At 42.7% G+C, this 23,892-nt stretch overlaps 1 protein-coding gene and 1 non-coding gene across 3 annotated transcripts; both read left to right on the top strand.

The window, feature by feature from the left end:
- The first annotated feature begins 2,094 nt into the window (after nucleotides 1-2,094).
- On the top strand, nucleotides 2,095-2,165 carry trnag-ccc (transfer RNA glycine (anticodon CCC)). The gene has a single exon. It is a non-coding gene; the product is annotated as a tRNA-Gly (tRNA).
- Nucleotides 2,166-2,495: 330 nt separating this feature from the next.
- LOC115111782 (cytotoxic granule associated RNA binding protein TIA1-like) lies at nucleotides 2,496-23,266 on the top strand. Of its 2 annotated transcripts, XM_029638208.2 has the most exons (12): nucleotides 2,496-2,782; nucleotides 4,148-4,244; nucleotides 11,274-11,372; nucleotides 12,292-12,346; nucleotides 12,610-12,697; nucleotides 12,877-12,952; nucleotides 14,080-14,188; nucleotides 14,417-14,512; nucleotides 14,602-14,686; nucleotides 17,531-17,672; nucleotides 17,760-17,911; nucleotides 21,984-23,266. In XM_029638208.2, exons 1-12 carry the CDS (start codon nucleotides 2,745-2,747, stop codon nucleotides 22,120-22,122), a joined length of 1,176 nt encoding a protein of 391 aa, XP_029494068.1. In that variant the 5' UTR covers nucleotides 2,496-2,744; the 3' UTR covers nucleotides 22,123-23,266. The 2 variants fall into 2 exon arrangements, with proteins under 2 accessions (XP_029494068.1, XP_029494069.1); XM_029638209.2 differs by lacking the exon at nucleotides 2,496-2,782 and having other exon boundaries at nucleotides 4,155-4,244; nucleotides 11,274-11,367.
- Nucleotides 23,267-23,892: the final 626 nt, after the last annotated feature.

Below are 23,892 nucleotides of genomic sequence, written 5' to 3'. Positions count from 1 at the left end.
GAGGGATCGAGTGTAGGTTTTTTCAGAAGGGGTGCAACTCTCGCTCTCTTGAAGACGGGAGGGACGTAGCCAGCGGTCAGGGATGAGTTGATGAGCGAGGTGAGGTAAGGGAGAAGGTCTCCGGAAATGGTCTGGAGAAGAGAGGAGGGAATAGGGTCAAGCGGGCAGGTTGTTGGGCGGCCGGCCGTCACAAGACGCGAGATTTCATCTGGATAGAGAGGGGAGAAAGAAGTCAGAGCACAGGGTAGGGCAGTGTGAGCAGAACCAGCGGTGTCATTTGACTTAGCAAACGAGGATCGGATGTCGTCGACCTTCTTTTCAAAATGGTTGACGAAGTCATCTGCAGAGATGGAGGAGGGTGGGGGGAGGGGGAGGAGGATTCAGGAGGGAGGAGAAGGTGGCAAAGAGCTTCCTAGGGTTAGAGGCAAATGCTTGGACTTTAGAGTGGTAGAAAGTGGCTTTAGCAGCAGAGACAGAAGAGGAAAATGTAGAGAGGAGGGAGTGAAAGGATGCCAGGTCCGCAGGGAGGCGAGTTTTCCTCCATTTCCGCTCGGCTGCCCGGAGCCCTGTTCTGTGAGCTCGCAATAAGTCGTCGAGCCACGGAGCAGGAGGGGAGGACCGAGCCGGCCTGGAGGATAGGGGACATAGAGAATCAAGGGATGCAGAAAGGGAGGAGAGGAGGGTTGAGGAGGCAGAATCAGGAGATAGGTTGGAGAAGGTTTGAGCAGAGGGAAGAGATGATAGGATGGAAGAGGAGAGAGTAGCGGGGGAGAGAGAGCGAAGATTGGGACGGCGCGATACCATCCGAGTAGGGGCAGTGTGGGAAGTGTTGGATGAGAGCAAGAGGGAAAAGGATACAAGGTAGTGGTCGGAGACTTGGAGGGGAGTTGCAGTGAGGTTAGTGGAAGAACAGCATCTAGTAAAGATGAGGTCGAGCGTATTGCCTGCCTTGTGAGTAGAGGGGGAAGGTGAGAGGGTGAGGTCAAAAGAGGAGAGGAGTGGAAAGAAGGAGGCAGAGAGGAATGAGTCAAAGGTAGACGTGGGGAGGTTAAAGTCGCCCAGAACTGTGAGAGGTGAGCCGTCCTCAGGAAAGGAGCTTATCAAGGCATCAAGCTCATTGATGAACTCTCCGAGGGAACCTGGAGGGCGATAAATGATAAGGATGTTAAGCTTGAAAGGGCTGGTAACTGTGACAGCATGGAATTCAAAGGAGGCGATAGACAGATGGGTAAGGGGAGAAAGAGAGAATGACCACTTGGGAGAGATGAGGATCCCGGTGCCACCACCCCGCTGACCAGAAGCTCTCGGGGTGTGCGAGAACACGTGGGCGGACGAAGAGAGAGCAGTAGGAGTAGCGGTGTTATGTGTGGTGATCCATGTTTCCGTCAGTGCCAAGAAGTCGAGGGACTGGAGGGAGGCATAGGCTGAGATGAACTCTGCCTTGTTGGCCGCAGATCAGATCTGCAGTTCCAGAGGCTACCGGAGACCTGGAACTCCACGTGGGTCGTGCGCGCTGGGACCACCAGATTAGAGTGGCCGCGGCCACGCTGTGTGGAGCGTTTGTATGGTCTGTGCAGAGAGGAGAGAACAGGGATAGACAGACACATAGTTGACATGCTACAGAAGAGGCTATGCTAATGCAAAGGAGATTGGAATGACAAGTGGACTACACGTCTCAAATGTTCAGAAAGTTAAGCTTACGTAGCAGGAATCTTATTGACTAAAATAATTCAAATTGATACAGTACTGCTGAAGTAGGCTAGCTGGCAGTGGCTGCGTTGTTGTTGTTCTATCTCTCTATAGTGCTGTTTCTTGTATTATGGTCTCTTGTTTCTTTAGAGGTTTCACTTTGTTGTCCTTTTTCTTTTCCTTTTTCTTCTGTCCTTATTTTGTCTTCCTTTCTTCTGTTAACTAGATATTTTTTGTAGGTAGGTATAGGTATAGTATATTTGTAGGTATATTCCTTCCTGTTTTTTTCTAAAATGTTTTACAAAGAATAAAAGCTAATATGCAACAAACGCATATGTAATCATTTGAATTATGAAATCATGTATCTCATCACTATCATCCTTCGATTTCCAACTTAAATCATCTGCGCCGCTGGTGTAATGGTATCATGGAAGATTCCCATTCTTTCGACCCGGGTTCGATTCCCGGGCGGCGCACATTTTTTTTTCTTTCGCCAAACTCCTTAAAATAATTTTGAAAAAGGTATAGATTGAGTAATTTGTCCACCGTTACCAATGTGTTTGTTTTTATTCCGCACGAAAGCAAAGCAAACATTTCCAAAGGTCCGAGTTAAACGTTGCCAAATTGTGATCAGTCACGTGGGTTTCCCCAGACGTGTGTTCTGTTTGTTCATTAAAAAGTCGTCATTATTCTAAAACTAAAGATTAATCGCAGATTGTTTTGAAATATGATTAGTATTCGTGGTTTACTGACGCCTGCTGCTGCTGAAATGCGAAACAAATGATTTAAGTATGGTCCATTCATTGCGCATGCGACGGTGGTGGACATCCCCTGATTTTCCGCCATCTTCCTCTTCGGTTGTTCAACCATTGTTCATACAAGCTAATTGTTGGTTTGCGGTCAGCGACTGGGTTGATTTGTGCGCCTTTTTATAACAACTTATTTAAGTCTACATGAGCATTATCCAAAAGGTCACATATTTAGAAAGTGTGTGTGCATTACTTAAAATACCATAGCTACACGGATTACTCACTCAGGGCACGACCTACAAAAACATGATGATGATGATGGACGACGAACAGCCCAAAACCCTGTAAGTAGCTAACACGGGCTAGTTAGCCATATATCAATGCAGTAACGTTAGCTAGCTACTTCAAATGGGGTATACTCCAGCATTTAAAAACGTCCATGTACCCATGTCTTGTCGACTGTCACGGTGTGACCATTAACGAAAATAAAGTTGATGGTGCAAATCAATCATGTCAGTCCATGGCTCGAGCCTTCTCAGAACACATAGCTAGGTAACGTTAGCTACTAGCTCGCTAGCTAACGTTACGTTGTCTCACCAAATACATTGGTTAGCTAGATATCGTTTTAACTAGTTAGTCCATTACTTGATCATAGTGTAGCCATGGTTCACTTGTCAATTACAGAAATTCTAGCTAGCTACTAACTGTACTGTGTTACTAGTTACATGTACCGGTTTGGCAGAGAAGCAAGCATTTACCGTATGTTATGGACCTGATTATTAGTTTAATATGATGGCTAGCTAGGTGGCCTAACTAGAGAAGTGTTTCCCCTATATGCATTTAGCAGTGGTGTACTGCCGTTGCTAAATCGTGGCCGCCACTGTTATAAAAAAATTAATAAAAATGCATGCCTTTCTACCAGTCTCTGGGGAGGAAGATGGCCACGTCGACGACAGTCAGAGAAGTTGCTTTCAGTTTAGTGGGAAGGCCAGAACTTGAAAAACCATGCTTCAAACACAAGTGTTAGAGAATGTTAACTTATATAACTCAGTGTAACTGTCTAGCTAGTAGTGTAGCTGAGTGCAGCCATACCACCAGACAAAGTACCCAATTGTCATACTTGAGTAACTTTCTATTAAGGTATTTATACTTTTACTCAAGTAAAAGTCACACAGCAAAATAGTACTTCAGTAAAATTCAAAGTATTTGGTTCTAAATACACTTAAGTGTTAATCATTTCAAGTTCCTTATATTAAGCAACCCAGACGGCACAATTTTTAATTTTTTTAAATTTACGGATAGCCAACAAGTCAGATATAATTTAGAAATGAAGCATTTGTGTTTAGTGACTCTGCCAGATCAGAGGCAGTAGGGATAACCAGGGATGTTGTCTTGTTAAGTGAGTGAATTAGACAATTTTCGTATCCTGCTAAGCATGCAAAATGTAACAAGTACTTTTGGGGGTCAGAGAGAATGTAAGGAGTAAAAAGTACATTATTTTTTCTTTAGGAATGTTATGGAGTAAAAGTTGTCAAATGGTAAAGTGCAGATTCCTAAAGCTACTTAAGTAGTACTTTTTAAAGGACTTTTACTTAAGTACTGTACACCACTGCATATCACCCTAAATTTTTGCTTCACTGGACAAAGTAAACTTCCTGGAAGTTGTAACTTTCTGGTCACAAGTGCTTGTCTTTTCCCCTCTACTCCAGGTATGTAGGGAACTTGTCCAGGGATGTCACTGAGCCCCTCATCCTACAGGTTTTCACACAGATCGGCCCCTGCAAGAGCTGTAAAATGATTGTTGATGTGAGTATCCCTGGGTCCTGGACCCAAGTGAGATATTGCGATTTGTATGATTTTGATATTAGGGATGTGACACATGTAATTGTTTGCCTAATGTTTAAACTGCCATTTTTGTTTTTGGTTTTCCATTAAAATGATGAGAAATTTATTAAATTCCATGTGATTTAACTTCTTGACGCTACCAATCCCTGTAGCGGGATAATTTGTCTGCAGCCGCTGAATAGCATAGCGCAACAGTCAAATAATATTACTAGAAAATATTCATATTCATGAAATCACAAGTGCAATATTTTGAAACGCAGCTTAGCCTTTTGTTAACCTCTTGCGTCCCCCCGACACGCAGGCGTCCCATCTGGAAATGCAAATGCGCTACGCTAAATGCTAATAGCACTCGTTAAAACGCAAATGTTCATTAAAACACACATGCAGGGTACTGAATTAAAGCTACACTCGTTGTGAATCCAGCCAACAAGTCAGATTTTTAAAATGCTTTTCAGCGAAAGCATGAGAAGCTATTATCTGATAGCATGCAACACACCAAAAGACCCGCAGGGGACGTAAACAAAATAATTAGCATAGTCGGCGCTACACAAAACGCACAAATAAAATATAAAACATTCACTACCTTTGACAATCTTCTTTGTTGGCACTCCTAGATGTCCCATAAACATCACTATTGGGTATTTTTTTTCTCGATTAAATCGGTCCATATATAGCCTAGATATCGATCTATGAAGACTGTGTGATCAAGGAAAAAAACAGCCTTTTATAACGCAACGTCATTTTTTAAAATTAAAAAAGTCGAAGATAAACTTTATCAAAACACTTCGAAATAGTTTTGTAATGCAACTTTAGGTATTAGTAAACGTTAATAATCGATCAAATTGATCACGAGGCGATGTATATTCTATAGCTGTACGTCTTGAAATAATGTCCGGGTAAATCTCAACCAAAATATCCGGTCGCAGACCGGTAGAAATGGGCAGTCTCTTGTCCGTTTGACCAAGAAACAAATCCTAGGCAAATGACAAGACCTGTTGACATCGTGTGGAAGCTGTAGGTATTGCAACCTCGGCCCCATGTAATGTGGTTTCTATTCAAAAATACGTTCAAGTGGCGCATTGATATATTTTCCCATTTTCAGTGATCAGATTTTCCTGCGCTTTTCGATGAAAAGCACGTTCTGTTATAGTCACAGCCGTGATTTAACCAGTTTTAGAAACGTCTTGAGTGTTTTCTATCCACACATACTAATCATATGCATATACTATATTCCTGGCATGAGTAGCAGGGCGCTGAAATGTTGCGCGATTTTTAACAGAATGTTCGAAAAAGTAGGGGGTAGGATCAACAGGTTAATCACCCTGTCGTCTCAGATTTTGAAATTATGCTTTGCAGCGAAAGCAATCCAAGCGTTTGTAAGTTTATTGATAGCCTAGCATAGCATTATGTACACTTAGCATCAGAAAGCTTGGTCACGAAAATCAGAAAAGCAGTCAAATTAACTGTTTACCTTTGATCTTCGGATGTTTTCACTCACGAGACTCCCAGCTACACAGCAAATGTTCCTTTTGTTCCATAAAGATTATTTTTATACCCAAAATACCGACGTTTGTTTGTCGTGTTATGTTCAGAAATCCACAGGAAAGAGCGGTCACGACAACGCAGACAAATTCCAAATAGTCTTCATAATGTCCACAGAAACATGTCATGTTTTTTATAATCATTCCTCAGGTAGTTTTTAAAATATATATTTGATAATATATCAACCGAGTGTGTAGCTTTTTCCATAGCAGTGGGAGGAACAATGGCCGGTTTACTCAATTGCGCACCAACTCACTCTGAGAGCCCCCACCTCTCCACTTACGCAATGTGATCCTTCACGCTCATTTTTTCAAAATAAAAGCCTGAAACTATGTCTAAAGACTGACACTTTAGGGAAGCCACAGAAAAAGGATTCTGGTTGATATCCCTTTAAATGGAGGACAGGCACACATAGGAACACAGAGGTTTCAATATAAGAGGCTCTTCCCTCAGGCTTTCGCCTGCAATATCAGTTCTGTTATACCCACAGACAATGTTTTTACAGTTTTGGAAACAGAGTTTTAAATCCTTCTCTGTCAATTATATGCATATTCCAGCATCTGGTCATGAGATATAGGCTGTTTCCTTTGGGAACGTTATTTTTCCAAACATAAAAATAATGCCCCCTAGCTTCAAGAGGTTAACAATGCAAGATATGGTCAGATTCCGTACCATTCCATATGACCTCTATGGAGGCAATGAAGTTATATCTACTTGACAATGGCGCTCCCCTTACTGCTGTCCCCCACCCACTCAGTAACGATCGTAGTTACCCCTTTGATGTGTATGAACACACAGGTGTGATCATTCTACAGTAGTCCCTGCAGCATATACTCAAACCAGTGTAATTAGAACACTTCATTAGATAGTTAGTTACGATTGACTTAGCAGTTAGTGTTCGAGCGGGCCATAATGTTTTTCTCACCGAAATATTTAGCACAAACAGTCTTTACAACATTATGTCCTCAATGTGAGCAGATTATTTTTGGGTGCAATGTTCAGACATTCACAGAAGTAGAAGCCGCATAACAAAATTCTCATCCAAATCTGGAAATGTATCCCTATCTCTGAGTAGTGAGCTAACACAAGCGGTCATATTTAGCAGCTTTCGGCTGATAGAAACCAGTTACTATTTACAATTCATCACATCACGGGTGAGCTCACCAGTGATTGAAATAATTGAGTAAAACACTTTCTAAACGTCGAAAGTAATCTGACGGCGGGTAGTTTGTGTGTGCCACAGTGTTTGTTTTTTCTGCGTCAACCAAGTTTGAGGTGATGAGTTGGGTCTGTTTTCAGTATGCATATTGAAGTGGCTACCATCAGTTACTTCCGTTACCGTAGCATCTTTTTGGTCTGACAGATGTTTGTGACACCCCGAATGGATTGAATGATGTAAACAAACATTGTTCCACACATAGCCAGCAAATAGTTTAGCATTAGCTCATCATAATCAGTTCAACCTTCCCAGAAATATTTTGCTCACTTCATACACTCACTGGACCGTTTATTAGGTACAGCACCCCGTTCACGAAAACTGATCGCTCCTGCACAGTCACATGGCCATGGCTTGCCTAAAGCAGTCAGAGAGGCATTCAGTTACTGTTCAATTGAATGTTAGAATGGGGAAAAACAAGTGCCCTACATGTGGTTTGATCGTCTGTACCAGACACGCTGGATTCAGTATCTCAGAAATGTATGCCCTCTACTGGGCTTTTCACGAACGACAGTGTCGATAGTTTACTGAGAATGGTGTGACGAACAAAACATGTGGGTCCTGTGGGTGAAAACAACTCGTTGATGATCGGTCGCAGGAGAATGGCAAGAATCGTATGAGCTAACAGGTGGGCCACGAACAGACAAGGAACGGTGCAGAAAAAGCATCTCGGAACGTACAAATCGTCGATCCATGTCACTGATAGGCTATTGCAGCAGACTACCAAATGGGGGTCTGACCCCTTACTAATGGGTGTACCTAATAAACTGACCAGTGAGTATGTGTCATTGCATTCCAATTCTTGCATAGTCTATTTGTCACCAGTACTTCAAAATGTGAATAAAACAGTAAATAATTAAAATATTACCACACAAACCATTTTCTGATAGTGATTTATTGATTCAAAAGGTCTGTGCCTGAATTATGATAGTGGTGACTTGTTGCCACAGATGGTTTGTTTACGTTTCTACCTCTGTGGCTAGATAGAAGTTTGTCCCCCTAACTACTAGTGGTCGTCGCGTCTTGTGGTCACGTCGGGGGCAACAGTTGTTGATGACTGTAACTAAGCCTAACTCTTTCCTTAACCTTGTTCTCTTAACTTCCTACATTAATTCTCCTAACCTGCTGCGTTAGTTCTAACTTGCCATATTAATAATCCTAACCATATAATGTAAACAATCAATCTGTGGAAATAAGTAATCAGTTTCACCACACTGGCAACCAATCACATCACCCCCGACACTCAACGTGGCACCATTCAGTGTTATGTAAGTACCTAGTGGGCTAAGCTGTAGCATTAGCAATGCCTTTCAAATGGAGACAACTCCCAAATGTGGAAATTCAGGAGATTTTTGTAAATTCTGACAGTTATTCTGAGGTATCAGATCCTGACAGTGAGGAGCTGCCCCCAACCTTGTGGCTACTGAGAACCCAAACCACTGACAAAGTCCCAGGTCCCTCTTAAGATGCTGGTAGTGAAGCCATTTCACCCCTCCTGGCCCTGCTGTTGGCGTGAGTCCCAGTCTGGAGTGCAAAGCCCCTTGCCATCTCCCTCTGAGGCAGAGTGCTTCAAGCTGTTTCTGACAGGGTCATAGTGGAGGACACCAATCGCTAGGCCTTGGCGCTACAGGGGAAGAGGGAGCCACAGGGAAGGTGGACCACCTGATGGGAGAGCGAAAGATCAAACCAGACAATGTGCTTGACTATAATTGCAAAATGGGGGCACTGCATAAAGGTGGATATGATAAACAGCTTTGTGGCATGCGCTCTTAAAAACCACCAATTGGTATGAGATAATTTCCATCTGATAGCAGTGTCAATCTTCAATGGCCACAGTTGACCACCAGCTAACAAGTGAGATAATTATGGAACATGTTTTTTTTCAAATCAAATAGATTTATATAGCCCTTCTTACATCAGCTGATATCTAAAAATGCTGTACAGAAACCCAGCCAAAAACCCCAAACAGCAAGCAATGCAGGTGTAGAAGCACGGTGGCTAGGAAAAACTCCCTAGAAAGGCCAAAACCTAGGATGAAACCTAGAGAGGAACCAGGCTATGAGGGGTGGCCAGTCTTCTTCTGGCTGTGCCAGGTGGAGATTATAACAGAACATGGCCAAGATGTTCAAATGTTCATAAATTACCAGCATGGTCAAATAATAATTATCATAGTAGTTGTCGAGGGTGCAACAGGTCAGCACCCCAGGAGTAAATATCTGTTGGCTTTTCATAGTGGATCATTAAGAGTATCTCTACCGCTCCTGCTGTCTCTAGAGAGTTGAAAACAGCAGGTCTGGGACAGGTAGCACGTCCGGTGAACAGGATTTCATAGCCGCAGGCAGAACAGTTGAAACTGGAGCAGCAGCACGGCCAGGTAACACTGGGGACATGCAGTTCACAAATGAATCAAATGCTGTTCTGCAATTATATTTAAAATATCTCACCTACCTCTCCACTCCTCATCCTCTTTACTCCCTCTCCAAACAATATGTTGCTAGAATACAAAAGATGTCCTCATTCTTCAGGCAAGACAGATGTCAAGTTATGATGTTGGCAAATTATGTTCAATACTGTGTGTGGCTTCTGAAACTACAGAATAAAGAGGAATTATTAGGATACAATATCAGGATATAACAAAACCATTTTAAGTAGTGTAACTGCTATTAAAAAAAAATAGTTGCATTGACAATCACAATTATGAATAATATAACCGTAAGAAACTAACCGAAGAGCTCCACAAGGGGGCAGGGCAGAAAATCCATGCCATGGTCATAAGGCCAGGGCAGCTTCAAAGGATACAACACAAACTTCATACTTCTCTGATGCCATTAGCATTGTTTTACAGAGTTTATAGAATGATGCTAGCTACATGATCTCAAATAAGAATAACACCATATAGGTTATGAAATTAGTACCTTATGTGTACGTGGTTATAAAGAAATGCATACAGAATACATTATGCTCGATACATACAGTGTGCTATAGAAGAAACAACACGATATACATACATTTATGATAGCATAATTAGGCACATAGCTAGGAACGCAATCATGTCAAGTTATTAGTAAGGAAAACAACCATGAAAGCAATGCAGGCACTAATCCGAAAATGCGCCAGGGGGAAAAAGTTTTGTGCTTGTTCTGACTGGAGGAGTGCAAATGTCTGCATACTTGACCTGGGGAAACACTGGGGAAGTGCTTGGGCTCTCATCGAAGAGAGAAGTTTGTCTGAGACATTACTATGAGCCGAACTTAAATTGTCCACCACAGTGAAGTGGGCTACTTCTATGTGAAGCGGAGGTTAACTGTCCCGTTGCATAACAATGTAATGATGATCATTTTGGTTCCAACCCCTGCAAAGTAGTCAACTGGGTGGGGTTTCCTATCGGCTATAGCCTCAATGGCACTGCCCATGGTTTTACAAATGCTATAATGGCACAGATGAGTCCTTAATCTCTATGGCTGTGTGTTTCTCAATGTTCTCAGTGGTCAGTACAAGAGGCTTCATGTCCCACTTCTCATCAATGTAATAATGACTCATTGCAATGATGTATGACAGCATGTTCAGATGTCCAACAATCTCTTCTTAACGCCACCTATGGGGTTTAAGAGCTCACGCTTTGTTCTTGCAGAGCAATCGTGATATGAATTCTTTACCCAGGCCATCATGGTTTTTCCACATTCCATGTTGTAGTCTTGTTCTAGATATGCCATCGGGTATTGAAGCCAACACCCTCAACCATTGACAATGGCTGCATTTGAACTGCAATCAATTATGTAGTCAGCTGTGGTATTCTCACGCCGTCCCTTATCGCACTTATTTTGTGAGAAGCTGCCTTGTCTGTTGGGGGCCTGTGTTGCTGCCAGCAACGGTTTGGCTTCCACCCTTTTCAGATGGTTAAATATAGCATCTGTACTAGCATTACTATGCCTCTGTTCCACGTCAAAGTTTACATTTCACCACCTAAATGTATTGCCGTACAGGACATTTTTCCAACTTAACATCGGATGTGCAGAGTGCTTTATATTTGTGAGAAATAATTTGAAAGACGTATATCTAACATTACAGCATTTGTTTTTGGTTAGGCATTTTTTGTTAACTATCCCAATTTAGTTAAAATGTTCACTCTTAATCGGAAGATGTTTGGTGATGGTAACTGTCTGATAAGTACATGTGGTTGACAGACAATGCTTTGGACTCTTTGTAGCCTAACTCTTGTTGTCCTCTTACAGACTGCAGGCAATGACCCATACTGTTTTGTGGAGTTCTATGAGCACAGGCATGCTGCCGCATCACTGGCTGCCATGAATGGACGTAAAATTATGGGTAAGGTAAGCTATCGTATCTAAAGGGTGAGTTGGGATGGGTGGGTTGTTGTCGCAGAAGTTTGACCAACCAGTAGGCCTAAATTATGAGAGCATTATCTGAGTCGGGCAGCGACTATCTCACCGAAGTTGAAATGACTAATTTCTGAATTGCTTTGTAAAGTGACAATGGCTTATTTCGATTTCCCGTCCAGCAGTAAGTACATCCCCAGAATAAACGAGACTAATAGATGTGTGATCTGATTTAAAATAATGACTTAACCTACATAGTTGGTTCCAATGCTGATTACCTGACATGTCCATGTATAATGTGTGATTCCATTTCTTCAGATATGGAGTGCGCTAGGTCTGTTGTATGGACATCAAGTGCATTCTCTCTTAGTGGTTGATTTGACTAGCTTAGAGATTTAAAATATGTTCTTGACCGATCAGTTTTATTTTGGAAACCACTATCTTTTCAAGGGAAATGGGCCCTTTCCTTATCCAAAGGAATCCACAGTAACTGTGTATTACATTGTCCTTGGCAATAGCCAACTAAAACAATTTATGTACCTTTTCTAGACCCACAGCTTCACAACAAATATCGGTCCTAACCTCAGCAGAAATATATTCAGTGCAAATTATGTTATCCTCAACAGGTAATGAAGGACCATTTGAAGAGTAATACAAGTTGATAATGTCACTGGTTTGTAAGTCCTTTGTTACTTGGACCTTTTATTCCGTTGTTTATGTTCCAGTTTGAGTGCTCAGGTGTTCTGTGTTCTGTTCTCTGCTCATCACTGCACTCAGAGATTCACACTGTGTTTGGTCATGGCTGGCTCATTTCTTTCACACACAAAGCACCACACTGAGGTAGTAATACTGTATCTAAATGACATAAATGTACCCTACCTGGCTTGTTTTCTCTCTTCCCTTCTCTCTTTAGGAGGTTAAAGTCAACTGGGCCACAACACCAAGCAGTCAGAAAAAAGACACAAGCAGTAAGTGCCTAGCTACCTTTTCAGTCAGTTCCATAGGAAACCTTAGTGAGGGTTCCTCTGAGAATGTGGTCATTTTAAATTGACATTTTAGTCAATTAGCAGATGCTGTTATCCGGAGACTTCCATATCTCTATTGTGTGGAAGACCATAGAGCTGTGGTAGCCCCCCCCCCGAAATAAAAAAACAAGCCAATTCTTGATTTCTTCAGAAAGTGCTGTGTTCAGCAAGGAGTCACAGTAGTTGTTTCTCCTGTCCTTCAACAGATCATTTCCATGTCTTTGTTGGAGACCTCAGCCCAGAAATCACCACAGATGATGTAAAAGTGGCCTTTGGTCCATTTGGGAGGATATCGTAAGTACCTCAATGTTTGTGCTCTGTCGATCTCACAAGATTAGTAAGTCACTCATGAGTTAATAATAATACATTGGATGGCTTGATATCACACATGACTCTTTAGGACATATCAGACAGTAGTTTGTTTGTATGATCACCTTACTCCTTCGTATTGAGTAAAGTGTGTTTCTCCTCAGGGATGCTCGTGTGGTCAAAGATGTGGCAACGGGAAAGTCTAAAGGATATGGCTTTGTCTCTTTCTTCAACAAGTGGGTAAGCGTTATAGCTGGATGAAATCACTTACATAGAGGATTTAGTCATAACTGAAGGGGTTCCTTTATATGTAGTCATAACATTATCCTTTGGTATTGGGTGTGTCGATGGGTCATGTGATTTACTGTAATTTCTGGACTATTTAAACACACCTAAATATAAGCCGCACCCACTGAATTATAAAAAAATATGTATTTTGTACATAAATAAGCCGCACATGTCTATAAGCCGCAGGTGCCTACCGGTACATTGAAACAAATGAACTTTACACAGCCTTTTAAACGAAACACGGCTTGTAACAAAAAATAAATAGGCTTTAACGAAACACTGCTTGTAACAAAAATATAAAAAAATAGCAGCCTACCAAGAAAGTCATTGGTCACTATCTTCCTCCTCCTGTGCACTGAAACCACTGAAGCCATCTCCTTCGGTGTCGGAGTTGAATTGCTTCATCCGATGTTGGGTCGTTTTCATTGTCGCTCTCGTCATTTTCATCCGGAGGCAAATTCCCCGCTGAGCTCATGCTGCCCCCTTCAACACGCAGCAGTCCAGCCTTTCAAAACCCATTGATGATAGTGGATTTTTTGACAATGCTCCACGCTGTCAAGACCCACTGGCAGGCTTGACCATCAGTTGCTCTTCGTATGCGGCCCGTTTTAGTGAAGGATTTCTCCCCACTTGTCATCCAAGCCTCCCACTGAACACGGAGCGCCACCTTAAATGCACGATTTACACTGATGTCGAGTGGCTGCAAATACTTTGGACCATCTGCTTTTCTTCCCTCTGAAAGCTTTTGTTGTGTTTTTGCACTGAGTCAGTTCCTCACGCTGCTGTTTCCAACGTCTTATCATCGACTCATTAAGGCCAAGCTCCCGTGCAGCAGCTCTATTTCCTTTTCCAACAGGTGACAAAATGACAACCGTAATCAGAATGATGGGAAGTTTGAGCGTGCTCGATTTACGCCACATTATGTGACGGTGCTCAGTTTTTTGGCGGCATGAATCTTGTGAAAGCGGGAAAAATCCATAAATTATCCGCGTCATTGAATAAACTGCACACAAACTGCGTGGGAATAAAGTAGCGGCTTATAGTCCGGAAATTATGGTAATATCTGTTGCTACCAACAGGATGCAGAGAACGCCATTCAGCAGATGGGTGGTCAATGGCTAGGCGGCAGACAGATCAGGACCAACTGGGCCACTAGAAAGCCCCCAGCTCCTAAAACCACCTATGAAAGTGAGTCCAGACAAGATAGGCTTTCCAGCCAATTTGCCATTGAGCAGAAATGGTTGGTTTTTATCTTACCACAATTTTTTTTACATCTGTTTTGTCATCTAAAACTGGTTAAGTGCAGATAAAAATTGTATACATTTTATTATATATTATGTCCCTCTGATCCTCTTTTGTTGAATGGCAATGCATTTATTCACTCTAAATGCCTACACACTACCCTGTTTCCAAAAGCAAACACGAAGCACCTTTCCTTTGATGAGGTTGTGAACCAGTCCAGCCCCAGTAACTGCACTGTGTACTGTGGAGGAGTCGGCACCGGTCTAACAGGTCAGTAGTCTGTTATTGAAGTGGTCACTTCCAGTGTGTGTGAGAGAAACAAACACAGGTCTTTGACATGTCTCCCTCCTGTTTTCTAGAACAATTGATGAGACATACCTTCTCCCCCTTTGGACAAATCATGGAAATCCGTGTGTTCCCAGACAAAGGATACTCTTTTGTGCGGTATGTCATGATCAAATCACTAAACAGACCTCTGACAAACATTTAGTATCCTTGAAATACACTGCTCAAAAAAATAAAGGGAACACTAAAATAACACATCCTAGATCTGAATGAATGAAATATTCTTATTAAATACTTTTTTCTTTACATAGTTGAATGTGCTGGCAACAAAATCACACACAAATGATCAATGGAAATCAAATTTATCAACCCATGGAGGTCTGGATTTGGAGTCACACTCAAAATTAAAGTGGAAAACCACACTACAGGCTGATCCAACTTTGATAAAATGTCCTTAAAACAAGTCAAAATGAGGCTCAGTGGTGTGTGTGGCCTCCACGTGCCTGTATGACCTCCCTACAACGCCTGGGCATGCTCCTGATGAGGTGGCGGATGGTCTCATTTACATTTACATTTAAGTCATTTAGCAGACGCTCTTATCCAGAGCGACTTACAAATTGGTGCGTTCACCTTAAGACATCCAGTGGAACAGCCACTTTACAATAGTGCATCTAAATCTTTTAAGGGGGGTGAGAAGGATTACTTTATCCTATCCTAGGTATTCCTGAAAGAGGTGGGGTTTCAGGTGTCTCTGGAAGGTGGTGATTGACTCCGCTGTCCTGGCGTCGTGAGGGAGTTTGTTCCACCATTGGGGGGCCAGAGCAGCGAACAGTTTTGACTGGGCTGCGCGGGAACTGTACTTCCTCAGTGGTAGGGAGGCGAGCAGGCCAGAGGTGGATGAACGCAGTGCCCTTGTTTGGGTGTAGGGCCTGATCAGAGCCTGGAGGTACTGAGGTGCCGTTCCCCTCACAGCTCCGTAGGCAAGCACCATGGTCTTGTAGCGGATGCGAGCTTCAACTGGAAGCCAGTGGAGAGAGCGGAGGAGCGGGGTGACGTGAGAGAACTTGGGAAGGTTGAACACCAGACGGGCTGCGGCGTTCTGGATGAGTTGTAGGGGTTTAATGGCACAGGCAGGGAGCCCAGCCAACAGCGAGTTGCAGTAATCCAGACGGGAGATGACAAGTGCCTGGATTAGGACCTGCGCTGCTTCCTGTGTGAGGCAGGGTCGTACTCTGCGGATGTTGTAGAGCATGAACCTACAAGAACGGGCCACCGCCTTGATGTTAGTTGAGAACGACAGGGTGTTGTCCAGGATCACGCCAAGGTTCTTAGCGCTCTGGGAGGAGGACACAATGGAGTTGTCAACCGTGATGGCGAGATCATGGAACGGGCAGTCCTTCCCCGGGAGGAAGAGCAGCTCCGTCTTGCCGAGGTTCAGCTTGAGGTGGTGATCCGTCATCCACACTGATATGTCTGCCAGACATGCAGAGATGCGATTCGCCACCTGGTCATCAGAAGGGGGAAAGGAGAAGATTAATTGTGTGTCGTCTGCATAGCAATGATAGGAGAGACCATGTGAGGTTATGACAGAGCCAAGTGACTTGGTGTATAGCGAGAATAGGAGAGGGCCTAGAACAGAGCCCTGGGGGACGCCAGTGGTGAGAGCGCGTGGTGAGGAGACAGATTCTCGCCACGCCACCTGGTAGTCTCCTGAGGGATCTCCTCCCAGACCTGGACTAAAGCATCCGCCAACTCCTGGACAGTCTGTGGTGCAACGTGGCGTTGGTGGATGGAGTGAGACATGATGTCCCAGATGTGCTCAATTGGATTCAGGTCTGAGGAACCGGCGGGCCAGTCCATAGCATCAATGCCTTCCTCTTGCAGGAACTGCTGACACACTCCAGCCACATGAGATCTAGCATTGTCTTGCATTAGGAGGAACCCAGGGCCAACCGCACCAGCATATGGTCTCACAAGGGGTCTGAGGATCTCATCTCGGTACCTAATGGTAGTCAGGCTACCTCTGGCGAGCACATGGAGGGCTGTGCGGCCCCCCAAAGAAATGCCACCCCACACCATGACTGACCCACCGCCAAACCGGTCATGCTGGAGGATGTTGCAGGTAGCAGAACGTTCTCCACGGCATCTCCAGACTCTGTCACGTCTGTCACACGTGCTCAGTGTGAACCTGCTTTCATCTGTGAAGAGCACAGGGCACCAGTGGCGAATTTGCCAATCTTGGTGTTCTCTTGCAAATGCCAAACGTCCTGCACGGTGTTGGGCTATAAGCACAACCTCCACCTGTGGACGTCGGGCCCTCATACCACCCTCATGGAGTCTGTTTCTGACCGTTTGAGCAGACACATGCACATTTGTGGCCTGCTGGAGTACATTTTGCAGGGCTCTGGCAGTGCTCCTCCTGCTCCTCCTTGCACAAAGGCAGAGGTAGCGGTCCTGCTGCTGGATTGTTGCCCTCTACGGCCTCCTCCACATCTCCTGATGTACTGGCCTGTCTCCTGGTAGCGCCTCCATGCTCTGGACACTACGCTGACAGACACAGCAAACCTTCTTGCCACAGCTCGCATTGATGTGCCATCCTGGATGAGCTGCACTAGCTGAGCCACTTGTGTGGGTTGTCTCATGCTACCACTAGAGTGAAAGCACCGCCAGAATTCAAAAGTGACCGAAACATCAACCAGGAAGCATAAGAACTGAGAAGTGGTCTGTGGTCACCACCTGCAGAACCACTCCTTTATTGGGGGTGTCTTGCTAATTGCCTATAATTTCCACCTGTTGTCTATTCCATTTGCACAACAGCATGTGAAATGTATTGTCAATCAGTGTTGCTTCCTAAGTGGACAGTTTGATTTCACAGAAGTGTGATTGACTTGGAGTTACATTGTGTTGTTTAAGTGTTCCCTTTGTTTTTTTGAGCAGTGTATAATTTCCGCATATGTTTCTCAGTACCTTGCAATCTGTATTTTTTACGTCTCCTTTGTGCAGGTTTACCTCTCATGAGGGAGCAGCCCATGCCATTGTGTCTGTGAATGGGACTTCGATAGAGGGCCATATGGTGAAGTGTTATTGGGGTAAAGAGACCACAGACATGATGAGTCCTATGCAGCAGGTGCAACAAGTTCCCCAGGTATGAAACCACAGCCAGAGGCTTCCCCCTCATCGACACCACTTAAACACACACTCTTACACTGTTGTCATCTCTCCCCTACGATAGAACAAAGTGGGCTTTGCGGCCCAGCCCTACGGCCAGTATGCCCAGTGGTATGGCAATGCCCAGCAGATTGGCCAGTACGTCCCCAACGGGTGGCAGGTACCCACCTATGGGGTTTACGGCCAGGCCCAGGCCTGGAACCAGCAGGGTTTTAAGTAAGTACATAAGGACATCAGCAGGGCTCCCTTCTCTTCCAGCAACCAGGGCTGCAGCTGAGTGTTTTGAGTTTCCTTGGGCTTCCCAAGGGCAGCTAGGCTCTAGCTCAGTTGCCTGCAGCTTTGGCCAGGAGAAGGAGCCATAATGTCCTTATTCCTCCCCTCTCCACCGTATCCAGCTTACAAGGACAATGACAAAACACATAAAAAATATATAGATAACATCATTTTCATCCATTTTTAATTATTATTATTTTTTAAATAAAATGAGCACGAATGACTGCCCTTTTTGGCCTTTCAAATTGGCCCCAGTTCTGGGTCGAATTGGACTAGTCCCTGATATGAGTGTCTACTCAATGAACTAAATAGTCCCAGACAGTGAGTAAAGTGGGATTGTTGAAACACAAACGGGACCTCCTGCCCTCTGAAGCTTCTCCCAGTGCAGAGGGATACATCATTTTATTGTGCACGTGTTACATCCACTTTATTAATTTTTTTGTTGTGCCATGTCATCTTTTGTTACTTCATGCATATTTTTTGTTTTGTTGCTGTATGAACTTTCATTTGCCATCCAAATTTGAATTAATTTTTTCTCCTGAAGAGTTTAAGTACATTGCTTCTTGAAATGGGGTGAATTTGTTTAGATTATAGCTACATTTGAAATATCACGAGTCATTTTCTTGTCTCAAATTGATAATGAGGTTTGAGTGCTGCATAAGACAATAAATCCTGTTTTAACTGCTTGTATAGCAACAGAAACAGAGTATATCACAGCAGTTATGTAATATGATTGTTTTGTTCACTTGTTTAAAAAAAATCTAATCTAATGAACCAAAGAATGCAGTAACTTGGAATCATTTGTTGAAAGTTTTAGTTTTGGAAATAGATGTCCTTGTATAGAAATTGCAATTATATATTGCCTTCGTGAAGTATTCATATCCCTTGACTTATTCCACGTTGTGTTACAGCCTGAATTCAAAATGGAATACGCTTTTTCTCTCAACCATCTACACACAATACCCCATAATGTTTGTGCTCATTTAAAAAATAACGCTAATTCATTGAAATACAGAAATCTAATTTACATAAGTGTTCACACCCCTGAGTCTATACTTTGTAGAAACACCTTTGCCATCAATTACAGCTGAGTTGTCTTGTGCAAAGGTGAAAAACACCCATCTGGATTTGGGATCTTCAAGTCATTCAACAGATTTTCAATGGGATTCAAGTCTGAGCTTTTGCTGGGCAACTCAATAACATTCTTGTTCTGAAGCCATTCCAGAGTTGTTTTGGCTATATGCTTCGGGTCATTGTCCTGTTGGAACATACATTTTCGCCACAGTTAAAAGTTGTTTGCACTCTGAAGCAGGTTCTCATTGACGATTTGTCTGTATTTGGCTCCATTAATTGTTCCCTCTATCCTTTCCAGTTGATGTTCCCTCCCCCAGAACTGATGCACAGAAAAAACATCTGCCTGCGCAAAAAAGCACTAGATTAAACTTCACTCAACTTTATGGAGTTTTCCCTGTTAGCACTCAACATTTCCCTTTACTGTGGGAATTGTGATCGAATCAACGCTATTAGCCACTTTCAATGCAACATCCTGTTGTTTGCCGAACGCATTGGAGTAGGATTCTATTGCATTGACATGCACAACTCAGGCCTGTAATCTACACAGACCGCTGCGCCATAACCAATCAGCTGCAGTAGGGCTATATGAAAATAGATCATTGCCATATATGGATCTGTGCCTTTCTATTGGAACTGGACTGTTAACAGAATGAGCGGTCCTGAGTAAATGCCCTTTTTTGAGATCAAAGCGAGAGCTACATGTAGCGACATGCACATTTGTTCATATCCTTTGCTAGTTAGTGAGTTATTAGCCAAGTTCTAGATAATATGTAGTCAGCAATGGGAGAGTGATTGCTTCCTACGAGAGCACACAACGTGTGCGTTTCTAGTCATCTTTGAAAAATTAGTCGGGTAAAGGGCTTTTCTTTTGTCTTAAAGGGGCAGTGTTGTATTTTGAGACCGGCTTGAATAAGCTAAGTTGCCAATAGGCAGAGGATGTTATAATTTGTCTGATTCTCTGTAATAATGATATGGAAATAATGATGCGTTTTATTTTGTAAAGAGGTTTCTTGCATCAAACACATTCAGTCACCTTGTCTAAAGGAATAGTGGATGAACAGGTTTAATGTCTAGCCGTGCATGTTTTTTTTCTCCAAAGTTATGGAATGTATGTCTACATTGGCTGCTACTTTAGGCTGAACAATAGAACAGCTATTTCCATGTTAAAATGTTATGGGATGCATTTTCCATTGTTTATGGTAGGCTTACATTATAATCAAATAGCCACGGAAGCCTACTTGACCACTTAGTTTTAACTTAGAGGCTATATACAGCCTGTTCACATTAAACGTGCGCCAGAATTTTCACAACAGACCTGAAATTTGCTCAGTGCTGAAATCTTTGAGGGAACATTGCTCCCAGGCCCTGCCGCTGAAAAGTGTCCCCCATTGCATGATGCTGCCACCACCATCCTTCAAGGTATTGATGGTGCGAGACGGGTAATGAGCTCTGCCTGGTTTTCTCCAGACATGGCACTTTGCATTCAGGCTAATTCTTGTCTCTTCAGACCAGTCTTTTGCGTTTATGATCTCTCTTCACATGCCTTTTTGCAAACTTCAGTCATGCCTTTTTCTCAGGACTGGCTTCTGTTGGGTTACTCCCATAAAGCACAGATTGGGGAAGTGATGTAGAGACCATTGTCGTGGCAGGTTCTTCCATCTCAGCCAAGGAGCTCTGTAGTTCTGTCATTGCGTTCTTGGTTACCCCCCAAACTAAGGCCCTTCTTGACCGTTTGGTCGGACGGCCAACTCTAGCCAGAGTCTGTTTTTTTCCATTTCCCAATAATGGAGACCACTGTGCTCTTGGAAACTTTCAACACTGTAGAAATTGCTTTATACCCTTCCCCAGATATATGCCTCATCACAATTATATCTATTTGGAGTGCCATAGCAAAGGGGTGTGAATACTTATGTAAATGCAATATTTTCTATACATTTGCAAAAAATTCTAAAAACATGTTTTCAACTTGTCATTATTGTGTGTAGATGGGTAAAAAAGTTATCAATTTAATCAATTTTTACTTCGGGTTGTAACAACGTGAAATAATTCAAGGGATGTGAATATTTTACAAAGGCACTGTACTTACATTTTATTTGTATGTAAATGTCTGATTTGTTTGAGAGCCCATGAAAATATTGATATAGTAGACTACCTAGAACAATAGTTGAAGTTTAATCCTAAAATAAATCTCAGCCTGAGCTACACGTTCTCCTACTTGTTACTATATTGAGCTTATCTGTGACTGTTTTCAATACACAATGTGCTGACTGACCAAATGTTAACTTTTCCATTCAGGTATTTGTTGCATAATGGATGTTGCTAAAGATTTGACTAGGAATAACAAAGTCATGAATGGGGTTTAGGCATGAAATGATAAACATGTTTCCCTTTGTAGTGGTACAGGATTCAGGGAAAAAGTGTGATTCAACTCCACGGCCAAATTTAAATGCAGCTGGTCCTGCTTCAGCCGCACTCTGCAACATTGACCAATTTCAGCAGCTTTGTTTGATGCGAGGAGTCAAAAGATGTATTTATTTGAAGTAAATCTCCACCGCAGTGGATTGTGACTAATTTTATACACTGAGCCTGTGCTCTGTCTGCATACCCACTCCCACAAGTACCATATCTTTGCCCTGTTACCATTTTCAATTCCTACCATATTCTCTGCTGTCTTAGATTTTGGTTTATCCTCCGACACACCCTGACCTTTGTTCTCTCATCCTCTCCTCAGCTGGCTCTTGCTCAGTTTGGTGTGTTCTCTGGTTGTGTCCCAAATGGCACCATATCCCCTATATACGTCCACTACATTTTACCTGGTCCCTGGACAAAAGTTATGCACTATAAAGGGAATAGGGTACCATTTGAGACGAAGCCTCTGTCTTGCCCCTGTCGCCGCCTCTTTTCTAACCTGCTGGCATTTTCTCTCTTTCCCGTTTTGCAGTCACTTACCGGTCAGTGCTGGGTGGACAGGTGTGAGTGCCCTCAGTAACGGTGGGGTTATGGAAGCTACACAGGGATTGAATGGGAGTATGTTAGCAAACCAGGCCGGTATGGGAGCCACTGGATACCCCACACACTGATAGGGGGATAGTCAACTCTTTACTGGCTACTGGAGCATCACTGGGATCTGTGTTATATCCCATCCACTTGAGGCAGACTAAGACTTGTTGGTACATGGAATTTGAAGTGGAAGTTGACCTCTACTAAAGCCAATGAAACTGATTTCATGGGAGGTTAAGGGGAGCCATGGAGAACTGGAATAAACTACACAGGTATTATGCTACCCTTGTGTTAGACAGACTACATGGGCAGGATGGTACCATTTTAAGTGAACTGTAAATGTAATATGTGCATTTGTTGATTTGTTTAGTGTCTCGAACTGCTACCCATTTCATAAGGACTCTTGAACAGTCAACATAATGTGGTGGTGATTTATTTTTATTTTTTAAGATGAATAATCCATTTTGAGTTTGATGCAATGAATCATGTAAAAAGTAATGGAAGTAATCAAATTGTTTTTTTTTCTTCTCATTTTGATTTCAATTAAACCAATTGCAGGGATAGATGCCACTGCTTTTTTTTCTGTAAGGGCAGACACATTGCACAGTATTCTATTTTTTATTCAAAGAGGATTTCTTTTTGCATTCAATTTTTCCCCTGTATTTCGTTTGGGAGGCCTCAACTTGCTTCATGTGTAAATAACCATACATATATTTCAAACTGTATAAAGGAAAATGAAAATGTTCACAATGGGAGTTTGGTGCTTTTTGTTTTGATAACTGAAGAAATTCAACATGGTTAGTAGCAACACTATCAAGTGCATACCCATGGTAACTGGCACAGTGATGCATGGACTTCTGGGAAGGGAAAGGGGCATTGCTATGCAGTGCACAAATTCACTCAATTTTGACTTTGAATACTAATTCTGTACATAAATGGAGTTTTCTGCCATTTTCTATGAAGTAAGATCAGTATTTTTTTATGGAAAAACCTGAACAGAAATGCTAATCAGAAATGTGAATTTAGACATGTTTTAATACCAGGCCCATTGTGTTGCCTTAGAATTGAACGGACACAATATCATTCAGATTAGGCAGTGTCTACAGACAATTTCTGACCTTTTTAGTTTTGAAAAGTGTTCTCCTCTGCGGGTTTGGTAATGTTTCTGCTACTATATTTGTTCTTGCTTTGTCCAATTAAAATGCTGATGTGCATAATAAACCATTTTCTGTGTCCATTGGGATTCATTGATGATTGGAAAATATTTCTACACTTTATCTTCATAAAATGTGATTTTAAACCGAACCATAGCCACACTGCTAACCTTACGACTAACTGAAGCCTAAATGAAGACAAAACGGCTCATTTTTGTTTAAATACATTTTTAGGATATAGCGACAGACTTTGTAAATGGCTTTGTAAATTACTGATGAATATACAAACACCGACACACGCGACACCTATCGAATATAACCAGTGTCAGTAAACGTCGGCAAATAAAATGTTATTAAATTGTTGCCAACAGCAAAGTTACATGGTAATAGCCTAACCAGCTCTGCTATGCCGAGCAAAATAGTGAGTTCTCTCATCCGATCAACCATACTCCTTGGCCAGAGCGTCCAGTGTGCGCTCCGAGAGCGAAACGCCCTGAATGTACGAACGGACAATCTGACCAATTCTGAATTTACGAACGCCCAGAGCGCAATCCAGAGTGAATTTACGAACACACCCTTTGTGGCCATGGTAAGTAGTGAAACCAAGATGGCGCGCGAGAGATTTTGGGCGACATTGTGCTAATGTTCTCTTATCTCAATACAGTTTTCACTTACCCAAAACTAAAATATGTTATG

The sequence above is a fragment of the Oncorhynchus nerka genome, linkage group LG27 (assembly GCF_034236695.1).
Source record: "Oncorhynchus nerka isolate Pitt River linkage group LG27, Oner_Uvic_2.0, whole genome shotgun sequence".
Lineage (NCBI taxonomy): Eukaryota > Metazoa > Chordata > Actinopteri > Salmoniformes > Salmonidae > Oncorhynchus > Oncorhynchus nerka.
This window is presented reverse-complemented; position numbering and strand designations above follow the sequence as displayed.